The sequence below is a fragment of the Leptosomus discolor genome, chromosome 1 (genome assembly GCF_034619465.1).
Source record: "Leptosomus discolor isolate bLepDis1 chromosome 1, bLepDis1.hap2, whole genome shotgun sequence".
NCBI lineage: Eukaryota > Metazoa > Chordata > Aves > Leptosomiformes > Leptosomidae > Leptosomus > Leptosomus discolor.
In genome coordinates this window covers 55,762,304-55,786,825 of record NC_141391.1, presented here as the reverse complement: position 1 = coordinate 55,786,825, position 24,522 = coordinate 55,762,304, and the positions used below count along the sequence as shown (strand labels likewise).

The following is a 24,522-nucleotide window of genomic DNA, read 5'->3' as shown; positions in this document are numbered from 1 at the left end:
TTGAAACCACTAGCTTTATACTGCCTTCTTCTGTTGGAGTTCAGTCTTCTTTCAAACTCCTACATTTTGCCAGCAATCAGCATACCAAAATTCTCAGAATAAGCAGGAAGCAGGCACCCACAGTTCTGTGGAAATGCAAACTTTCTATAGACACTGCTCCCAAGGGAATGATGCTTTAAATTTGTACTTCACAAGTTTTTTCTAATGTATGAGCACCACATGAAGTATAAAATTCTAAATTAGCATATGTCTACACTGATCACTGCGTTACACAAACGTAAACCAAAATAGTAGTTAGCTGGGTACTAACAAAAATCTGATTATGAAAAGATCTTAGTATTCACCAAGTATGTGAGTCTGAACAGTGTACCTACATCAGCTCAATTGTAACTCAGGTATTATTGCAACTAGGAGAAATCATTATGTTATAGCGAATAAACCATCTGAGGTTTATTTAGGCTGAGACAAGAATCCATGAGCACAAGTGCATGCTAAAAAAGTACAATTTAAGAAAAGACTGATGTGGTGAAAACTGTTATTACAGAAGCCCATTAAATCCCTGTGTATATATACCCCAGAAACGCCTGCAGCACAGCATAGATGTATGCAAATCAGCATCTAAAAGATAGGAATGAGATACAATGGAAGTAAATCCCTCTAGAGCGATAAAAGATTTGCTTGCAATACAGAAATAAAACTCAGGATTAATAATGGAATTTTAAGTATTAATCTAAATCTCCAGATTTCTGCACTTACAACAGCGCCTAAACGCTGTGTTTTATATATATATAGACACACTGGGTCCAACTCTTAAGCTATACTAGCATACTGTTTATCCTGCTTTTGTATTATAAAGGAATCAAAGTAACACCTGAACAGATGATTTCTCAAGTTGCTAAGGTTTGTATAACAGCTTGGCACCTTAGACCAATCAGTGCGTATAATCGTTTTCCTGCATTATTAAAATTCCCTGCTTCCTCAGTCCACAGGGGAACACGTTCATAGCTATGGGAGAGGTCTGCAGAGCAACAGAGAATGAGAAGCAGAACCGGTGAACCACAGACATTCTTGAGACCCTAATCTCTCAATATAACAAGTGACAATCAGGTCTCTTAGCCTGTCCACTATTTTGACTTTTAATAGAACCATTCAGTTTCATTTAATTAATAGAAGCTGGGATTCACAGGTATTTGTATTTTAGTTTATTTATATCACACTTAAAATATAAAGGATTATGGAGCTGAGAAAGAAGAAAATGTTAAAACTTCAAAGTGGTTCTTCGTGTTCCAAATGATCTAGAGGGCAATGTGTCATTTGAAACCATACGTGAGACACAGCAGCTCCTGCTGAAAGTTTTCTGATCTTCAAATCATTCTTCAAAAAACTTTACAAATGGAAAACAATTGAATCAGTACCAGGGCAGATTTACTTTTACAAGGATGAACAGATATTCTGTTATTTCTTTCGGCTTACCATGCTACCAGAGAAAGCAGCTCAGAAGATTTCAACACATTTTCTAATTCACACAATTTATTTTAGCTACTGACTACAACTTCATTGTATTTAAATGTAGTAATTGTACTGTGACCTCAAACAATATGATAGAACAGTTTGACTTCACTTAATTCTGATCTAGTATAATGTGGACATTGATCTATTGTGTAGTAATAATTTCACAGAACATGAAACTGCATCAGGAAAATATGATTCAATATACTCCAGAACTTAGATCACAAATGCATTACACAAATTTCAGGAGATGCTGCATTGAAGAACGCACTTTATTACCTCTTTCTGACAGAGACGCACTTGCCAAGTCCACTGTTTCGGTGTCAGGTTGCCACATTCATAAAGGATTCACAGTTCCATATATTTAAATCAATTGTACAGTACTAGGGTTACCAAATATAGCAGCACAAAGAAAAGTCCATTTGCTTTCAGACTCTACAACCTAATTATTATCTCCAAATTTCCCATTCAATCAGACAAGTTGCTATCTTGTTCTATGTCATACATTGCCACTTTACAAAGCGTTATGAGCTCTCCATGTGGACACATAGCGAAGTGACACAAGATCTGCTATTCTGTTGCACAGTGCTCCATCCCACCTGAAATCATCAGATTCTTAGATGACTATTCCTCTCCAAGTTGTTACAAACAGTAAGGATTTTTTTTTCCTTACACAAAGACTGGCACTGCATTGTGACTATACAAGGGTTGACTCTGGTGGCCCTTGTTCCTCTTTTGTTTGGAGGTATAGACAAGGGTCAATGTAAACTTCGAATAACATCTAAGAGCTGTGCTAAAGGAGTGTGTGTGTGTGTGTGTATGTATATACAGGTCTACAGCATACAAAATAAAGGTTAAAAAAGCATTTGTTTTTGTGGTTACCACTAGAAAGGAGATGTTCTGACAATCCCCGTACAGCAGTCACAACCTTTTTCTCAGTTATTATTAAGATAATAAATACTAAAAATGCAGAGATGTGCAAGAACGTTATCCTATCAACTGTCTTGAAACATGATTATCACACAGCTTAAGTTCTCTAGTCACCTCTCCCAAGGGAAGAATAATTTCTTGCTCTCCACAATGTATCTCCCACTTAACAGATTAAAAACTTATTTAACTTCACTCTTACCAATCCTCTGTTCCCTTACCACTCCTCAAAGACATTAAGAAGAAACAAAATTCAGAGTGAAAAAGAAAATACACACTCTGAAACAACCTGAAATGTAAGGAAAGAACTGTAACAGTACTTGCTTGGAAGCAGTACACAAGCGATGCAATTTGCACTGTGTAGCTTGACATGTCCTGAGAGATACAGAATTTTTGCAACATTTGAAAATCATCAATAGAGAGTTACTGTCAGCAGGCAGCACTTACCACAATTTTAACAAACATTAGAAGGCGACAAAGATACATCATTATATATTTATTCTCACATAAACATACATGCACACAATACAGTTAATAGCTAGACAGGCAGACAGATGCCTCATTTCACGAACACAGTCATCCTAAAGTACTTAGTACTTAGTCATCCTGAAGTACTCAGAATCTCTAGGCTATATTTAATACAGAGAGAAAACACAGCTCTGAAGACCTCCAGGGGCAGATAAACGCTACTTAGGTTAACTGTTTATCTGTCTCTACTGAATATTTAAGAAACTGAGAGAAAACATTAGCTATTTGTTCTGTTTGGATCCAGTCCACCTTTTAGGCTGAGGCACCCGACCTCAACAGACTTCGTGAAGAGACAGGTGACAACAGTGGCAAAGTCCACGACACATGCTCTTGCCCCAACAATCCCCTTCACACTTTCTGTGTAACTGCTGGGATGTCTGCCCAGTGGCCAAAGTAGCAGAAGCGTAATCGCACTCCCAGCTGCACAGCCCAGCCTCACCTAAACATAAAGGGAATGCCTGAAGACTGAGTGGTGAATGCTGAGACAGACACCCTGTCATACAGATTGGAAAGGACCTTGAGGAGGTCTCCAGTCCAAACTCCTGAATTCAGACCAGGTATAATGTCTTACTGTGTTCCTAGAGTTCAAAACCCAAAAAACATCAGCAGCATCTTATTATGGTTTCTGAATCTGATATCATTTAGCTTTAATTTTCGTTAGCAACCGTAGCAATTCTTCAAAAATGAGTGGTATGTTCAATGGCATGTTTTTCCACAAAAAACTACTTCAAGGTTAAACAAGGTTTTAAATTTAAATAATAGCATAATCCATGGAATATTCTCTCTCAATTAGTCTTCTTTACATAAAAGGAAATTAAAGACAAAAGTACTAAAGTATGTACTTCAAAAATATATGAAGTGTATAAGGTATATAAAATATTTATACTTTAAAGTATATGCTTTGAAAAATATTTATCTAAAAGCAAATGATGAAAGAAAGCCAATGGGAGGAGTGATTAGTGTTAGGCTACATATTTGTGAAGGATGGCTTGCATTCCTGCAACAAGAACTGCTCACACGTGTTTTGCCAAAAAAAAAAATGAAAAACTGTAATTCTCAAGCAGTCCTGAAATCATCCCTCTATAGGGAGGATGTATCATCACTAGGCTACAGAGGGGAAGGCTCCTTCCTGTGGGTCAGCGCTTCTTGAATTCCTTTCTACACTGTAAAACAGCATTACTGGGAGAGTGAAAAGTGCTTATATCCCACATTAGCCTGGTGTTTAGGGCATCCGCCTGGACTAGCAGGTGATACAATTTGAATCATTACAAGCTGAGAAGGGCCTAGAACCCACACCCTCAGTAACTGCTCAGATTATACCCAAGGGAAGCACAACCATTTCTCCTCAATCATGCGTGTACCCCTGTCTTTCCAGGAGAACTCACCTACAGGGGAGATGCACACTGCGCCTACTTTGAACATCCCCCACTGACTGAGCCCCTCAGGACATAAAAGTAACAGAAATGTAGTTTCTGGGTCCTGATTTCCCTTAACTTCACTTAAAAGTCACTTAAATCCCATTCTTCTGAAGCCTAAGAAATCTTGAGACTGCACAAGTATGTTATCTAGATACCTAAGGGTTTTTTTGTGCGTTGTTTTGGGATTTTTCCTAGAGGTGGGGGAAAGGAGGAGGTGTTAAAACACCACGGCAGAGTACAGCCCTCACTTAAGGAAAGTACAGTTGGTTACTGAGCTCTACAGAGTCTACAGCCCTAGGTCAGCAAAACAATACAACACACTATACTATTATGGTGCAAAAAAGAGAGTCAATATACAGAAGTTGGAAGGAAGAATGAAGGCAGAAGAGAGGGAGGGAGACATTTCTTTGCACGTTTTACCAATCATATCCTGATCATGACACCCATAGACATCTGTGTTAGGCAGGCTAAATAGCAATACTCCCAGAAGGTAAGAGAGTAACTGCAACTTGTTTTTAGCATTAGTCAGCCTAACTTTCAAAAAGGAGAAGGCTTTAGAACCTCAGAGCCCATTTCAAGACCCAAGGCAGTTGTTTTCATTCTGTTAACCATTTTAGCTTCACAGGTTGAAAACAAGAGTCACCGGAAGGATAACTTCCTAAACCTGTAAAAAGTTACCATCTTATCCTGTCCAATCAAGTGGTCATTAAGGCCATAAGTACACATTAATAGACAAATTACAAGACTGTAGGGCTTTGTCCTCAACACATGTGAACTCTATATCCGCTTCACATACAACCTTGTATTGCCGCTATTCCTCACATCCTCCCAGCTCCTAACCAATTTCTGCATTAACTTATGCCTTATTAATTCAGAAAAAAATGAAAAATATGCAGGGTAATTGCTAAAAAGCAATCCCATCACCAGCCCAAATAACTATTAATTTATCAGATGATAGTCTCCTATTGTGCATTGGAACAACTGTCACTCAATCTCAGAATTTTTTTAAATTATTTTAGAAACTGAGAAAAAAAAATTTAGAAACTCAAAAGCTTGAAAAACTAGATCCCAAAAACAAACCTCAAAAACAAACTCCTCAAGTATTTCCATTAGAACAAGACAAAGAACATGGTGGGCGGAAGTACTGGAATAACAAAATCTCTCTTTTGTAGCACTCCAGGCAATAATTTTGCATTTTAGTTTCGTTCAAATTAAAGAAGTTCAAGAGGAATGCCAAGTTACTGGTTTACAATTCCAATCAAAACATCTTACTAAAATGGTTTCTTACTTTTTCTTAAATATCGTTTTTTGAAAGTCACGCATTCCAAAAGCAATACAGTTTCTAATCACCTGTACGATTTAATAATACTCCTCCTCTGAAAGCATAAAAGCATAGGGAGAAACTAAACAGATAACTTTTATTACATGCATAAACTAATCAAAGGTGAAAATCAAGAAAAGTATGAACAAGTTTGGAAACAAAAAGCAGAAAGCCTTACCTTGAAAAGCAGCTGCATTATGAGATATTAAAAATTTTAACGTAGCACTTGATGCTTGCAGCACTTGCTGTATATCTTCCTTTGCTGCAGTTCGATATCTTTCTTCCATCTTTTTGGTACAGCATGTTGGATTTTTAGAAGTACAGACCTGGAGATCAGCCCCTAAGAGAAAGAGATAATTACACTTATTACTACAAAACAGAAGTACACAATACACAAATACATAGAAGACAGTTACTTTTTTTTTTAAGTGCACTTATTATAGCTAATTAATGTCATATAATATAATTTCCTTGATGCTGTAATCTTATTCCAGTTGTGAATATTGCTAACTAATGTTGGTAACATACTTCAAATATGCATTGTACATCATTGTACAGGTGGTAGATGCCCCATCCCTGGAAATAGTCAAGGTCAGGTTGGACGGGGCTCTGAGCAACCTGACCTAGCTAAAGGTGTCCCTGCTCACTGCAGGGGGGTTGGACTAGATGACATGTAAAGGTCTCTTACAACTCCAACTATTCTGTGATTCTATGATCATCTAGAATACTGAACTGCTGGGCCAGCTCATGGCTGGCACTCTTGTTCTTCTGTAAACCTGGGACTGGAAAGAGCTAACTACTGCTAAATATTACAAACACACCAGTGCAAAGCCCACTCCTGACAGGTTTATAATGAATAAATAATTAACTTTTCTATGGAGCCATCCTACGTTCCAATCTGATCTCTCTTACTGTGTCTTTGTCTAACATTCCCAAGTATCTGTCACACCGATTCACTACTTCACTAACAGGTTGGGAAACGTTCCCAGAAAGGAATACCTTTTCAAATTTGGGGCATACTGAAATTCAAGAGGGGCAATTCAGTACTGTTATAACCACTGTCTGTTTCATATTTTTTTTATAACTGGAGCACAATCAAGCATGAAAATACCTTTTTCACCTTCCTTGTTACCATGAGGTATTTAAAATCTTTTTTACACTACATCTAAACAATTTCTAGATATATCTAGATATATCAAATATCAATTTAGATATATCAAAACATTTCTAAAATGAGGTAACAAACATTTCATGAAAAAAGAAAGATGAGAATTCAAATTATAGTAATACAAAATTTAACGGCCCAATCCAAATCCTCTTCTCAGATACACTGTTTCATTGACAGATATCACAAGATTCGTAGCAAACATAGTGAGAAAGTTTTTTTAATCTGCTCTATGGACTAAATTCTAATTCTGTGGTTGTGTGTACATGCGTCATTCTTTCTTCACACAGGTAAAATGGGAAGTTCATGATTGGAAGCAAAAAAGTAAGAAATTCAATAGTCAAAACTTAAATCCATGTTGCCCTTGCCTTTATACTCGCTTTCAGCTCTTACAACTCTTTGTACCTAACTTTTTATTTCCCTACCACTAAACTTACAAGATTTAACATTCCTTTTTTTTTTTTTTTTTTTTACCTTATTTTTCTCTGATAAATCATATGAGAGTATAAATATAGTTATTGGACAAGGGAGACCTTACACATTTTGCACCCTAAATATTCCATTACTTATCTTATGTAAAGTAGGTGTTTTAAATAACACACTCCAGAAAGCTGAGAAAGAAAAGTTAAGCTACTGAGGGCTGGATCAGAGCATTCTAGAAGAATGGCAAAATGTTTAAATTCATTACATCAAACTCATGCCCCTTTATCAGTGTGTTTGTTGAAGCAATCTTAACGAAGGGATTCCTGGCCCTGGAACTTCACTCAGCTACACATCGGGAAAAAATTATTTACATAGAGCAATCCCAATCCTGAAGCAGGAACCCACTGCACCATATTTAGGCAGGTAGAAAAGAACAAGAAGATTCCTTAGAAATCACATTTAGAAAAGCACAAGACCAGAATGAAATAGATAAATAATAATATGGACCATTAAAAGAAAAAAAAAATTATCTGAGTCCAGGATCAACACTTGTCTACAATATCACGCTGAAGTAATCTGAATTTGATTCCCATGACAAATAAACAAATTTCCCTTGCTAATTGCAGATAATATCGTCTCAGATTTGCTGAACATTTCCTTCTGGCATCAGTGGTTTCCATCTTCACAATGCCTCATCCCTCCATCCAAAAGCAGGTGTGGAAGGGGGATACATTTGAACCTTCAGTATTAAATACTACAGAATTTCTCTAACTTTTAAATGATCTTTTCTGCTTCGTGATTTATGTCACATGGTATAAGTTTTCAGGCAGAAACTAATTCATTTTAATGAGGAGTGCTGCTCAGGAATTGATATAATTCCGTATTTATCAAGACAAAACATTGACTCCATACACACAATAATGGTTTAGTGACCATGGTAAAAAGGTGTACCTTGAAATAAATCCATTTCATAGACATAAACAGCAGTAAATATCATGATGTTAAAGGAAATGCAGTAGATACTTCAAGAAATCCTACTACCATACAAAATTCACAAATCTGAGATAGTCTTCATAGTAGCATACAAAAGTAAGAACATAACCTCTAGATGTGAAAATGAACTTAGGCAAGTGATACCCCTGTAAATCTCTTTGAGTTGCTTCCAGTAACATTTAACACACGGTGATCAGTACACCTACAAGCCACAGTCCAGGAAGCTGAGCACCTTCACTGTCACAACAGAAAGGTAAAACTCTATCCTAATGCAGGTATGAATCACCGAACTTCTAAAAGTATTAAGAAATTTTATTTCTTAAGTGTTATAACATTGCTACAAGATATCTTTTTCCTCATACAGCTTGTTATTTTTAAGGGTATTTATCTTCATAATTTATTTAAAAATAGAATTTCCATGTTCTTCCGTATGTACATTTTTACAACTTACAAACTAAGTAATTTCTCCTGGCTGGCTGCCTTTACAAATCTCTTGCCATGTGAAAACTTTAATATTCCATCCTCCAACGTTCCAATTCAGCCAAAGAATGAACATAAAGCTCCAGAATTAAAGTGGTCTATTAAATTACCTATTTATTAGCTACTCTAGCATTTATGTTATGCATGCCAAAGGAAGTGCTTAGTGTCAGAGCCAGCCTTTAACAAAGTTGCTTGCCTCCAAGCAACATTAATGAACATCTTAATTTTTAAAATGCAGTTCATCAGTGCCCTACAACCTCAGAATCCACATAACTATCTGTATACAGCCTCCCTTTCCTCCATCTCCACTGCAAACCCCATGCTTCCCCGAGCCAGATTTGAATCCTTTGACCCCACTGACTCCAACCTCCCAGTCCATACCAGTTCTCCAAACTGAGGCCCCTTGCCTACTGACCATGCCTACCTTCCTACAGCATTCCCACATTCCCAGTCCTAGACACCATGACCACACCCCCAAAATACTGAAGACTCCTCTCATCCCACTTTTTCTCACAATATAATGGCATGTCCTGCAATAGTCCAAATCACAGCCCAGGGTAAAACAAAGAAGACAGAAACTGATACATCACGTAAGGGCAATATAATGCAGATTAGCTGCTCTGGGTACAGGCTTCTCTGCAGAGAGCAGTTGCTGCAGTGCAACTCAGTAAAAAGCATGGAAGGAGCAGCAGCGGGAATGGACCAAGTCATAGGACCCCAAGCAGCCACTTCAGATGCTTGGGCTCAAGGCTGGCCACATCTAGGATTTAAAACAGGCAAAGCTGGAACTTGGAACTGCATGGAAGTTTGGTTTTCTGCAACCTATACCTGCATCTCTTACAACACTTGTTTAAAAGTTAAATCTCCTTATCAGGGCAGTGGTGATGGCTTCAGCAAAGTCTGGTTCTGGAAAGAGCAAGTTACTCTAGGGATGGGTCAAGAGAACAGATTAGTGACTCAACTCAAGAAATGAAGGATTAAAGCTATGTTAACACTACCTATTCCGGGGGTGAGTTATGCTGCTGTATATAAGCAACTTCAGGTCCAATAACTCTAATGCAAAACATGTCTAAGTTGACATTGTTTAAAGAAATAAAACACTGCAAGTTTCTATTAATCCCTTTAAATCCTCTTGCTCTTGATTAGACACATGTGCTGTCATACTGCATACTAATCAAGCTAATTAAATATTAGCTACAGTAAATGAGAATTTTAAAATAACATACTGTTAAAACAGCAAGCAGTAAACTGGACTAATATACCACCCACCTACAAACAATTTAAAGGAATGATAAATAAGCCTGCAGCAGTATTTACTCATCATACCAGAAAGGTCTATCCACAGGTATGACATGCAGTTCTCTCTCTCCATTTTATTTTTTTTTTAATTCTCAAAGAGTTTATCACACAAAGAATAGCACAGGATGAGACAAGCCAAGGTTTAGCCTGTAGTACGCCAGCAGCAATACACCTGACAAACATCAAGAGAGAAAATGTTTACACCGATAGCAATATTCACAGTATTGCATTACAACAGCCTTTTTTCCTATTTGGTTACTGAATGTTATCTCCTCCTTGTAACAAAAACCAGCTCACTACTGTCAAAAAAAGGCAGGCAGCTATCTAGTCACTGTAAAAGGGAGGAACCATGTTATTAACTTGTCTGGACACATTTCAATGTCATACCAATTTCAGGCTTACTGTATTCTTTATTCCCCTATATATGTTCTTTACATTCTTTTCTGAAAAGGAAAGGTTTTATTTATGTTTGCTTATTTTAAAATATTCTCTCTTTTTTTTTTTTTGATTATTTGTGCATATGATTTCTCTTTACTAACTTTCAAACAAACCAGCAAAGAGTTCAAAAAGAAAGAATAAGTCATATAAACTTATCTATTAATGGTTGTCTATTGGTCTCACGTTGACAAACCAAGCAATTTTACAATTCTTTGCAGCACTTGTATTTTCTTAGAACTCCAATTCTGCTGGTCCAAGAACGTTTTATCTTCATAAAGAAGTTTCCAGCTAACAGGACTTATGAAGAAAGAGTGCAGGGGGGAATGGAGGGCACTTGTGATACTGAAAATCTAAAACAGATGTTTTAACTCACTCACTGAATTTTGAGGTGTCTAGTACATCATTATTAATACTGTTGCTCAAACTTACTTTTGGTAACTAATATATCCATTAAGTACAGCTGAATTGGGACTTTACAATATAAATATCCTATTAAAAGCATATTTTTGTCCTGTACGATTGTCTCAAGAAATAGAAGCTGAAAAATTCACCATTTCATCAATTCATGTAATCAGACTAACATCTGGATTAACTTATGAACTCCTATGTCGCTGAAACCTCTAGGGCTATTAGAAATGTTACTACATGATACATGTTTAAATTCCTGTCTGGCCTTGCCCAAAGCCCGTCTTTGTCAAGAAACATGCTCAGCACCCACCTAACAGACTGACACGGAAGCTACGTTAGAACAACCCTGAGCTTGGCTTTCCCTCAAAGCTGCATCAGTTTTATGGAGACAAAAAAACTAAAAAAATTATTCCATTTATAGATATTCAGAAGATAACCTACTGCTCCTTTATTATACTAAAAAAAAAGGTCTCTCCACCCTTCCTGCAATGTGCTCCTTCAGTTTATTATTAGTGCTGAGATTACTCATAATGGCTTTGGCTTCCAAACTCTTTTATTCTACCAGACACTGGAAGCAACCATTCTCACCATGCTCCTTTCGCTTTCAATTTCACAAAGCCACCTAAGAACCCCAATCCACTCATCTCATGTACCCCTCTTTCATAAATATTTAATATCATTATATATTTGTATAATAAATATATAATTATATATTAGCTACAACCTTTTTTTGACAGTAGTGAGTTGGTTTTTGTTACAAGCAGAAGACAATATTCAGTAACCAAAAAGGAAAAAGAGTTGTTGTAATAATACATGTAAAAATATAAATATTTATTTTCTAGCACAATTCTCAGTAATTTTCATATTTCTCAATTTTATACTTTTTAAGTTTAATATGCCTAACCAGCCTTATTTTCTTCTCAATCTCAGAAAATTTTAAGTACAACTATAATAGCTCAACAAATCTGTCAGAATAAGAAACACAGCCGCAGTTTGAACTAGAATTAAATGACAAAAAGGATAAATTAATCTAATTAATTTGACTAAGCATTGTCTACATTAGGACTTTCTTGTGCTCTTCTCCACGAGCTGAAAACACAATTACGAAGCAAACAGACCTATACAGTGTCACACTGAAGACACACACACTCCACTACACTTTCTACAACTTGCTTCCCTGCAGTGATGGAGTGTCCAATATACACATTTTCCAGAGATGAACTTAGGACCAAAAAATCAGCACATCAATGTGGAATACATTTTCAAGGCCACAAGCAGAATTAATTAATTAATAAAGCACAGAAAGTCTTAAAAGCAGAAAAACTTCGAAGGTTCGACTGTTAATTTGCAGGTGGAACATAATGAATACACTCAAGTGTTTTTCAAGGCTAGGTTAGCTAGTTTTGTACAGTTGAAGTGAAAAGCATTAAGAATCAGAAGGATAATTTAAAAAAAAAATTAAAATTAGAAACTTTTGTATTAACATCATCAACAAGAATTTAGATTTCCCTTTAAATTCTCTAGGGGCACATACGCAGAGATCAATCACTGTCTTTATTGACTACAGTTTTGAACTACGTCTATGATCTTAAATACTAGTCTGAAATATCAAGTATATCTTTCTTAGAGCATCACAGAAGTGTTTCCATGGTATTTAAAATATTACAAACAACTATTCTGATTTTCTCTATGATATATGTCATTGATTTGTTAAATGAAGAAGCAAGGTTTCTAAGTGGATGGAGTAAGTCTGATCCAAATGGAGATGGAAAATACATTTTTTTTTTTTTATTTGTTCATGACATCTGTAAACATCCTCTGCTTTTTTTTTTCTCTTCTGTGGCTTTTTTTTTTTTGTGGGGGTGTATGTGTGGGTGCTGGGGGAATCAGCTATATGAGACTGGCAGTTAGTTACATTGCTTCAACTATCACTGAAGAGCCAGAGCAAAATTTTTGGCTTGCTGCCCCTTAGGGAAAACAATGGCAGCAGCCACAAGACAAGACAGACAACATAACAAAAACCCAGCTAATAAAGCAAGCCTTCAAACTATGCAGAGTGCTCACTTGAGGCTGGTAATTCATAACTTGTCATGTTCCCGCTGCTTTTTTTTCCTGCTTTGAGTTATGTGCAGAAGGGCAATGCACAGTAATCATAGACCATCTGTAGAGAAAAGAGGTTTCTGAATTTTAACCTTGCCAGCACCGCAGTGGTGGGATCTCATGATATTTTCATTCATTATTTCTTCAGGAAGTATGAATTCTGTCAGTTAATTATTGGTCTGGGCTTTGCCTGGGCCTGGGCACATCCTAGCTGTGGGTACAGCAGCACTTCCCAGATACAGAGTCCTTGTATCCATGTCGGCCATGTTTCAGCTCCAGGTGCTTGACGTCCCCCTCTAGCACACGGGTGGGAAGATTCAGGCTATGAGGGAGCTGCAGCAGACACCAACCAGTGTATGAACAGAACTATAGGGTCCTGCCATGCAACTTTCACACGGCCTCTCTGTTTCCCATCTCTCCTTGTGTGATTTCAGGACTACTATACACTTTGGTTTACTTCTTTTTGTAGTGAAGATTAATTTACTGATGTTAAAAGGGGGGAGGTGCTATAGTTGTTTAGCTTCTAGCATTGATTAAAGTCAGTGATGTGAAATACACACAGAGATATCATGCTTTTGCCCCAAACCACTTCCCTGAAAATGTAAAATGTTAAACCGTATATCCTCCTGATTAGCTTTGGGCTCTAGATTTCCTGATCAAAACGAATTTTTCTTCTTTTTGACCTTCCTGTGAGAATACATTTATCACAGTAAGGTCATTATGTTTAACTCAATTCTATTCCCAGTGCAGAACAAAAAGAGGGAAAAAAAAAAAGAATGCCATGCTTTCCTCCTGCTACCCTCAATTGTAACATATACCATTTTGTTTTACTAACAACATAAAAGCATTCACATTTTACAGAGCTGAATCAGATTAGTTAATAAGCTTTTAGACTTTTTTTTTTCTTTTAATTAAAAGGTACAGATTTCTTGAAACTACAATTCTTCCAAATTTTACCTAAAAGAGAACAAGCAAAGCACAATTTAGGCAATATGTGATATGATATAATTTAAGTTAATGTGGTTTATGATTATTTAAAACTAATTTCATTTATTCCTTTTCCTGTAAACTATTTATTAATTTAAATATGCAATACACCATTCACCACCCTTGGCAAAGCAGTCACTTCAGGAAAAAAAAAAAAAATCACCATGAGGATGGTCTAACGCTAGAAGAGCTTGTCCTGAGAGGTCATGGAGTCTCAATCCCCAGAGATGCTCAAAACTTGACTGGACATGGTCCTGAGCAACCTACTGGAGCTGACCCTGCTTTGGGCAAAGGGCTCTCCTAGAGTATCTCCAGAGGCACCTTCCCACCTCAACCATTCTGTAATCTGGGATGACAGTAGCTGTTAAAACCAGGAAGGTGCATCAAAACTGTACAACTGCCCGAGTTATTTGCCCAAGACTCATCGTGCTGAATAGGAAGATGGCCATTAGCTGTATCAAACATTAACTGGGAAATTACGAGGTTTTTGAAACAGAGGAGCGACCTTGGCAAGAAGCACAAACATTTTTGACATCAAGGAGAGATGGTGGAGAGGAAGCAGCAGCCATCAGAGCGGGTCCGTCCCTGCCAGCACTGGTCCCAGGGCACCCCAACCCCTGCCCAGCCTGGGCAGCACAGCCTCCCCGTGGGGCACTGGGACCAGCCGGCACTCAGCAGTGGGCTGGCAGAGCGAGGGCAGCACACAGGAACCCCACCACAAGGTGCAGGGACACCTCCTCACTGCAGGGTGCATCAGTGGGGTGCTGGGAGCAGCCTGGGTGCACACAAAGCTGAGGCAGCCATGTCTCCGGCAGAGGGGTGCGCACCCATGGGAGCCTGCACAGCCAGCGTAGGGGTTGCCATAAAACCAAGGCGGGGAAAGTGGACTAGCAAGTATTGGAATAAGTTAAAGAAAGGTGCTTAGAAATGTGCAGGTGTTTATTAACATTTTGCGTCTAGTACTGTGTTTATCTCTTGTGTTACCAATATTGATCCTGAATGTATACTTAACTGATTGTCAGGTGTCTTTAACAAACCAGCAAGCCACTTTCATCTTGATCTGTCTTAGACTACTTGTACTGAGCAGTCTTTCCCTTTAAGTATCACACTCAGTGCTTTGGCTTTTATGACCATAGGTCCCTCTTAAGGAAGCAGGATTGTTAGTGAAAGACAGGATCTGTTTGACAAAGTGGACTAAGAGCACCTTTGCCAAGTGGCTGGCCAGCCTGGCAAGGAAGGCTCTGAAACAGGCATGTCGAGGGGATGTTGATAACAGTTGGCAAGTAAGCATGGGAAGGGAGGTCAGGAATGGTAAGTGCCCGTGGCCCAGAGATGGGTGCGAGCCCTCAGGGCCCACCTCTGGTGCAGTTACACAAATACACACAGCCCACATGTGAAGCTAGATCGAATCTAACGGTATCTAGCCCATTAAGTCACCTGGTGATGGACTATTCAGTATAAAAGAAATAGTGAGCAACAAAGAAAATGACAAACTCAATCAACACAGCCACACAAACACTAAAAAGCAGGGGTTAACAGGGACAGTAACATAGACCAGAACTTGTCAGCCATTGACTGATGGGCTATAAAGGAACTCAGAGCCTGTTAGAGAGGGTGAGCCTGAACATTGTAACTGATGAGGAACGGGAAGCAAGACTAACTTGAGTATTGTTGGATGCTTGGGACTGTGGGAAACCTACTAGGGGATATCATAAGGGACTTGTGGGACTGTACAAAAATTCTTATGGGATGCTTAGGGTAAGAGCCAAAGGTAGGTAAAAGGTGGGATAAGAGGAGAAACAACCATGTGAAAACAGAGGGAAAGGGGGGGATAAAAGAGGTTTGTCACATGTAAGCAAAGCCAGCTAGTACACTTGCTTCCCTGAGCACTGCGCCTGATCACCACGGTCCATCCTATCTTCTTATTAAACCCTTTTATCTTAACTAACTTTCATGTATAATCTCACTCTCTGTCCTGTTCATGAGTCCAGCAACTGGAGACACCAGGGACTAGATGCATGCTTGGGTGTGAGAGGTCTAAATGCCAGAAACAGCAAAAACCTCCATGTGAAATTAATCCTCTGTGAGTTCACATGCAATTCACTCCAGTGGATAGACTTATCAAGGGACAGGCTTGGGTTAACAGGAAACTCGTTACTAAGCTTCACTGCAAAAAAGGATGTAAATGGCAGGTTATAAGGGACAATATAGAAACATTGCCGAGGTGTGGAGGAATGGTGTTAGGAAAGCCAAAGCTTGACTGATGTTGAAAATGGCAAGAGACATCAAAGGGCAAGAGCTTGCACCACTATGTGAACAACAGAGGAATAAAGCAGGAATAGTGGGCCTGCTGCTGAAAGGGGGAGGTGATTTAGAGCCCATGGATGCAGGCAAGGCTGAGGTACTCACTTCCTTCCTTGCTTCAGCATTCACCAACAAGCCCAGGCCTCTGTGCCTAGTGACAAGGGTTACGTAAGAGAGGAACCAGCAGTAGTGGAAGAGGATTGAATGTGGGATCTCTTGTGAAATCTTGGCCCATACAAGCTCATGGGACCAGGTGAGATGTAACCAAAGGTGCTAATGAGCATCTTTGCCGATAGAGCATAATCTGGAGACCATTCCATATTACTTTTGAAAGGCTGTTGACCCAGTGCAAGTCCCCAGTGATTAAAAAAAAGTAAATGTTGCACCTATCTTCAAAAGAGCAAGAACATAACTGAGGTAATTGCAGACCAGTTGGTCTTTGTTACCCGTATAGTAGGCTTGATAATTTGGTGTTATGACTTCTACATGTTCAGAATTATTTCTAGGTTTGGAAACAATGTTTGGAAAGTTTGCCTTCTACAACATGACATAATCTTTACAATTCACACTACTGAAGACAATACGACAGTGGATGAGCACTAGTTCTTCAGCAAACTTATTACACAGTCTAGATATCAAATAATTTAAAAATAACAGTAAGTCTGAAAAGGCTAAAAAAGGAAGACTCCCAACTAGATATATTTTGCTTCTCTTACATCACTATAGTTTTACAGTTTTCTGATAAGTGACTTATTAGAAAGACATTATACAGTTCTGTGCATTACATAAGTCTCCCCAATACAACTGCTCAATTTTCAAATTTCAACACAGCTTGAATATGGGCCCAAATGCCAAGAGCACACTTAAAACTATTCCCAGTGAAGAATATAGCTGTGTTGAATTGAGAAGGTTTGTTTGGTTTGGTTTTTACAAAGTATTTAAAAACAGTAACACCCCACCTCACTAGCATGTACGCAAGTGACCTACCTTACCCTCCAAATCTCAGCAGATAGTAACCACATATAAATGTCCTCTCTCTGCCTAGAAGTGAAGATTTAAGAGAGACAACTTGGCAGTGTTATTATCAAGTTGCCTCAAACACAAATAACATTGTGTTGTATATATTTTCATTTTAGACAATGTCATTGTTGTAAAATAAACCGTAATTTCACGATCAGAAGTGTGTAGCTGAGCTGTCAAACCAAGCAAAAATTAGAACTTGTAAGTACTATTCTTCATTCTCCTACTGACTTGGTACGTGTCTCTTTCACAAGTAAACAGTAGCTTTATTTCTTAGAGGCAAAGATCTCCTTTTTCCTGTGAGGTTCAGAAAAGCAGATCTTTGTGTCGTTTTTTCAGTATGTATGACTTTTCAGCTACATTTCAGTTATTAGCAAATAATATACACAGCTTCTGCTCACATGCAGTTCCATATGTGTATAGGCACAGACATGCATAATACTTGTTTAGTACTAGAATTAAATAACCTAAAAATTAGCTCTATTACCCAAACTGTGCGTAATATTTTAAACAAATGTTGGGCACTTTGCACTTTTAAGCCTTCTACACTTCGCCTCTTGTAAAGCAGGAGCTAATACAAAATTTTATCTAGGCTTATTATGGGCTTTAGAACAGCTTTAAGAAGACATTTAGATTTTTGGCAAAACTCTAAAATAGTAATGAATATTTGTTTATGGTTTCAGCTGACTCTTCAACATTCTTTTAATCCCTTGATTTTATGGTAAATATTTTTTTAAGCAGCATCTTTTTAACATGGATATCATTCCCAGCCCTAAGGGAACTTTGTTCTACACTTTAAGACTGCTAATCACGTATATATAAAGTACATTTTATTGACCTACTTCTGTTCCAGCTCATTAAACACAGCTGCTTTCAGAGGTCAGGAAAAAGTAACCAAATACAACATCCAAAAGAACCCAACTGACTAAAAATGGAGTGGTTGCTTAAAATCCACAGAGTGGTTTGTAGTTGTTTCTTTATAAAGCTACAGAACAAGCAACAGCTTACGGATAATGTTTCAGAAGAGGGTATGTAAACCAGCAAGTGAAACAGGTCGTTCCATTTCAGTACAACAAATGTTAAAAAACCCCACACTTAATTTTCTGTGTTTTCACATCTGAAAATCTTCCTATCTTCCACAAGAATTGTTTTGTCGATAATCAATTATTTTGAAATACAGTGAGAAAACATTTTCTGCTCCAGTAAGGAATATTGTTCTTTTCGGTACCAAATTCTGAAGGCTGTATGCTGCAATCTAATTTTAGACAAGATCACAAGATAGCAAGAAATTAAATAACTTAGCCTGTAATAAACTTATATTAACATAAACAGTTACAGTATAGGAAAGGTTTTACAACTGAAAACAATCTAGATGGGTGTAGAAAAGAGAGTTCACCAAGAATAAAATGTAATTATTCTAAGGTACAGGTTTACCTATTTCCAGAAGATCTGGAACTGATTTCAAACTTTCATTTATGGTCTAATACAAATCCGTATTTTCAGTACCTTGAGATAAACAAGTGCTGACAGGATGAGGACATTAATTGCCAGGAAGAGAAAATACCAGACGTGTGGTAAATTTCTGCCTATCTACGTAGACAAATACTTCCATGAGATCAAATCCAGAGTGTGAAAAATCCCAAAACAGACCTAGGATTGTCATGATAAACAGTCTTTTAAAGCCAGCACTGAAATGCCATAGGGCCTGGAAGCAGCAAAATGGATCTGAGACCTGTATCAGACATGAGTCCTTCTCATGCTTGCCCTTTAATAACATTTTTGCTCCAAGAGCCACTCGAGACTTAGCATTAATCGCCATCGTTAGGGTTGCTGTAAAGTACTACAGCATTGCTAAAGAGAGGCAGGGATCAGCCTCAAGCACCTGGCCCTGACTGTCCGCACTGTTGAACTATGCCCTTGCCTCTTTCTGTGGCTCTGTTTAGATGGCTCCGGGATTTCTCTCGGTGCACTGCCCAGCTGCACTTCTAGAGATCGTCCATTCCCCATACTGCTTTCAGAGGACACCATAGGCTAAACTGTAATACAGGTTTGTCTCCTTCCTAACATCTTCTAAGATTATCCTCCTACTAGCAAGCACCCTAGCAAGGTGTAGGCATCCCTTCTTCATATACCCACGCTACAGCTCACGGCACAAAAGGTGCATTTATGGTCCACTACACTTGCTTCCTGCAAAAAGCCTTCCTATTTTTAAGACTGCTTGAATTGCAGTAGAAGGGAACCCTAAAAATCCACAGTGCTTTGGCATTACAACACCATCATACTGGATCTAGAGAAGACTCAAGGGCAAACCCCATCAGGTGAGGACAATCAGTCCCTTCTACAGGATACCAGCCTTAAGCGATGTAGAGTAAATCTATTCCACTCAGCACGAGAACCAGGAGTTGGTCCCCTGTCCTCTGTTTAGCAGTATGGACACTGCCTTTCAGATCACCCAAGTCAGATCATGTCCTAAGGCTACTGAGCACTGCTAACTTCCTAGGAAAGTTCAAATATGGGAGATAGAGATGGGGAAGCTGCTACATAGTTGAGCCCATTTTTTTGTTGGTTTTAATCTCAAAATGGAAGAATTGTTTCACAGTGATCATTTTGTGGATCCAGAGGTGAAATACTACTTGTATTCAGGAACCAACAGTGTACATTCACGCAAATAAAAAATGTTGTAGGCAACAGTCCTTACAAAAACAGACATGACATAATGAACATCAGTAACTGATATGACAGAGCAACTAATTTTTTGTATCTGCCTAAATCCTTTTCCAGTGATCTGAATGTTAGGTAGAGAAATAGAGTAATTAAAGTGCCCCTGCCTGCACATACCAAAAAGAACAAAAAAAAAGTGTTGATTCGACTTCAGATAGAACCAAAATCCAAATTACCTGAATGTAAATCATACTAGAAACCCAAATTAAAATTCAAAGATGATCTTGAGTTTGCATCAAAGTAATTAGCTCTGGATTTTACACTGACTTCTATTGTTACTTTAAATTGAATTAGCAAGAATATTTTGACTTGAATTAACAAAAGAGTATTACACACCAACTTTTTTGAAGATTATCTCATCCTTCAAGCATAGTTTGTCTCATTTATTCAATTTCATATGCACAACAATTCTCTATCAAAAAGCCTTTGTAATAAAATTTATACTAATCATGGTCTTCACTCTTTTTTATGCTGCTTCTTCTCACAGCGGCACACATGACCACCCAAAGCTTGCTGAAAAGAAGCCTAGATTGATTCCTGGGGGAAAAAAACAACCAACCAAACAAAACCAAACCAAAACAAAACCCAAACCAATAAAACAACCAAACAGAAAAAAAACTTCTGAAAACTTGGAAAAATATCTCCAGTAGTTTTTTCCACTCCATCGGGAACTGTTTGGTTCTACAGTTCCAGCAAATGTAACATTTTTCAGTAAGCCATGGAATTCAGCTTTTTGGTGCAGACAGAAGCCTGACAGTTTATTCACTGACATACTGGAAGCCCTTTGTCAAGAAGGCAAGGTTGACTGGTTTACTGTCCATCCTATTCTGCTGTTCTACATATTCCGAGAGAAGGAAACCATAGAAGAAACCTTATTTGCAACCAAGAGAAAAAGGAGAGTTGACAGCTCTCATTTAACCTGTCTGAAAAATGAGCTGTTGAAATCAGCTAAAAGCTCTAGTTTTACTAAAATATATATGGAATAAAAGAGTGGAATTCTTCAAGAAAGTTGTTTAGGTTACAATACCAGAAATTGAGCACAGGAAATAAAAGTATGTAAAAAAAAGTATTTTGCAGACAACAATTATTTTTTTTTTAAATAATCAAAGTCATACAGATCAACAAAAATAAAATAAAAACCCCAAACCAAACACTTGAGGCCTTTTTATATTTAATTAATGCTTTGCATATTGTTTGATTCTCCATACAATGAAAAGGGTCTTTTAGGAGTTTTAATTATTGAGGTTTCCCTGTACGGTCCCAACACCACCACACTTGCAGCACAGAACAAGACAGGAAAAAACAAAGTATTTTTGCAACTAACGTTTAAAATCAGTATGAAAGTGATAAATCTTTCAATAGAGCATATCATGGGGCTGCACGTTAAGTCTGTACTACAGTTCACAAATCACTGCTACGAAAGATTGAGCACAGTTAGCCAAGCTTCTTCATTGCTGGGAGGTAGCAATACAAATCTTGGTTTTGTTAAAGATATTCATTTATCTTGAGTATTAGCTGCCAATTTCAACACCATGATATCCTGAGATATGTGAATGATAACACAGATTCAAATTTGTGGTTCCCATATTGCTCAGTATCACCTTCATGCAACTGAATTAAACCTTATAAAGGCAGCTTTGACACCTGTTTTCACAAGCGGACACACCTACAGAAAGTGCGTGTGTATGTACATATGTGTGTGTCTGTGTATTACACACAAATACATTTGTAAGTGCCATCAAAAAAGGTTTTAAAATATTTTTCGCTTTTTGACTCAAAAGAAGGCTTAATACAGAAGATCAGCAGCAAAAGTGACGTTTTTTTCCTCTTCACATTATGTTTCCAGCCTACAAATACCTTTAATCACAGCTAAAACTTCTAAAACACTAATTTAATCCCCATTTTCTCATCTTCTCCAATTCTAGATAGATTTTACTGTTCACAATAATTTGTTTCGGGTACCTCTGAGATCAAAGTCAGAAGGAGAACTCTGAGGCTTATACTCTGGTCCTTGAGGACCGGTGTTTCCCAGGCTGCCCACAGCAATTCAGTTCTCTCCAAGTGTGAAAGCTGTACCGCACCTCCTGCTGACCGCTGCTCGCAGGAGCAGCAGCAGGGAAAGGAATCCTTTTATCACTTTTATAATTCAAAACCGGCTTTTACTTCAGAAACAGGAAATACAGAAAAGTCAGAAGAAAAAAATTAGTGTGGTGGTATAAAAATACTATAGGGGAAGGAAGGAAATCAGAGAGCAGGGCAGAGGTAACATATGTAAGGTACCGTAGCTCTTTCCTCTTGAGGGAACATTTCCTCTTGATTCCCACTACACAGGTGAATATATGGTATCAAAATAAATTAAAGTGGCAGAGAAAATGTAATAGTTACGCTAGACTATGGAATGAGAAGAACATAGTTAAACTGATATCATGTCATTCATATTGATATTATTCACACAAATAATCAGCACCAAAAAAATAAATCACTGACAAATTTCACTTTCCAGACATCTTCACTTGCACAGTACCTATCTAATCAGGCTTTCCAATTAAAGTGTTTATATTTTTTTTGGTGAAGATAATAATAAAATCTTTAGCTAAAGACAATGTAAGAAGACAATGCATGTTGTCAAATGTACTGTTAAGCTAAATATAGTACTTCGGTTTGTAAACTGCACACTGCAATATTAAGTCTGTTAAGTTTAGGATTATCTGTTATGTTTAAAATTAAGAGTCATCAAAAAGCAGTATTCTGAAGTGATTCCTTTAGGAATAAACATAGTACACCTTACCTCAACTTTCAGAGTTATTAAAAACTACACAGATTATTTTAAAAAAAGAAAGAGGCTATTGGTATTTTAAAGTGAGTGGAGTGTTAATTCAGCTTTTGTTGCATTGAAAAGTCATTTTCTGTCAGGAAAGCATTGACTCGCACATCCACTAGTTAATCTGTCATCTAAACATTAACACACTTTACAGTGTGTAAAAAAAAAAAAAAAAAAATATTTTCCAACCCTGTATTTTCACACTCAGCGATATCTGCACTTCAATTTTGTGATCAGCACCGCTGAAAACTGAGGTTCTCACGAGGCTGGAAACAAACCCCAGAGCTAAGAAGATACGTCTTATTGCATACATGCTCTGCAACGTAATTTGGTTCCTCTTAAAAAAAAAAAAAAAAAAAAAAAAAGTCATTGTTGATGTAAATGCTAGGATGTCCTCAAATTGCCATTAAGACATTACTTTCCCAGGAAATTTTATCCGTTTGCAGCGACCCACCGCTCGCAGCGGTCTAAGTCGGGTCTCATTTCGCACACGAGTAAACCCCAGCCCCCAGCGCCGTTCGGCGGTCTCCACCGATGCGATACCTGTGCCTGCCCACGGACGGCTCCAAGCAGGGTGACCCCCCGCTCTGCGCCCCACGGTGCGGCACGGAAGCGGGCACAAGGGGATTTTAGGCAGGTGTCGGGGCGCCCCGGCTTTCACAGAGCCCGCACCCCGAGAAGACCCTTTTCTTTCTGGAGTGAGGAGCCGGGAGCCACCCCCCCACACCTCCCCCCCGCCACGAGAAGACCCCTCCAACCCCCAACGCAGCTGCGGAGCCGGGTCCGCCCGCCCGCGGCGGGGGGCGCAAAGACGCGAGCACGGGGTGACAGGAGGTGCCCGGCGGAGCCGCAGCCCCCCCGCCGGCACCGCCCGCTAATCACCGCCAGCGGCACCAAATTCAAACCCGCCGTCCCCGCAGCCGGGGCACGGCAGCCCCTCCGACCCCCGCCGCTCCTTGCGCCTCTGCCCCCCTCAAGTTTTCCCTTACCCGCCCGCGGGGACTTCGGGATGCCTCTGAGGGGGCCGAGCTGCCGCAGCTGGAAAACTTTCCGGACGCCCTCGCAGCTCGGCGGCGGCTCCGCATCCCCCGAGGCAGCGGCCAGGAGCAAGACGCCGAGGCCGAGGACGCCGAGGCTGAAGCTCTTTCCCGCCATGGCCTGCCGGCCGCCGCCCGCTGCCGCAGGAGCGCGGCCGAGGCGCCCCCGAGCCGCCGCCGCCGCTGGGTCCGCGGTCGCCGCCGCGGGGGGGAAGCTGCCAGCGCCGCCCGCCGGGACCCTCCCCCGGCCCGGCCCCCCGCCCGCTGCCCCTCCACCCCCCCTTCACGAGGAGGGACCCCCCCGATGCCGGGGCGGCAGCGGGAGGGCGCTGCCCACCGCCGGTGTCGCGGCGCCTTCACACCGCTCCGTCGGGGCTTGGGGGTGGGCACGGCCCGTTTGAGGAGGGGAGGAGACCCCATGTGCAGCCGGAGTGGTGGGGTGCGGGGTGGGGAGGAGAAGCCTGCGGGGAAAGGAAGCAATGGATTGGTGTGTCAGCATCATGGGTGTGTAAGCACCCAAAAAGCACCAAAAAAAAGAGACACTTGAAATAATTTGTAGTAATTTTAGGAACTATTCGCAGTAGGCTTACAAACTGGCAGTAACAGAGACAATTCGGTTTGGC

At 39.3% G+C, this 24,522-nt stretch overlaps 1 protein-coding gene across 2 annotated transcripts in view; it reads right to left on the bottom strand.

Annotated features, from left to right (window-relative positions):
• Positions 1 to 24,017, bottom strand: part of GPC5 (glypican 5) — a 789,997-nt gene extending 765,980 nt beyond the window's left edge. For both annotated transcript variants that reach the window (XM_086482021.1, XM_086482022.1), the window contains exons 1-2: positions 23,852 to 24,017; positions 5,882 to 6,043 (exon numbers count right to left, since the gene is read on the bottom strand). In XM_086482021.1, the coding sequence (XP_086338147.1) occupies positions 5,882 to 6,043; positions 23,852 to 24,017 (328 nt within the window). The remainder of the gene's footprint in view (positions 1 to 5,881; positions 6,044 to 23,851) is intronic.
• Between the last annotated feature and the right edge of the window lie 505 nt (positions 24,018 to 24,522).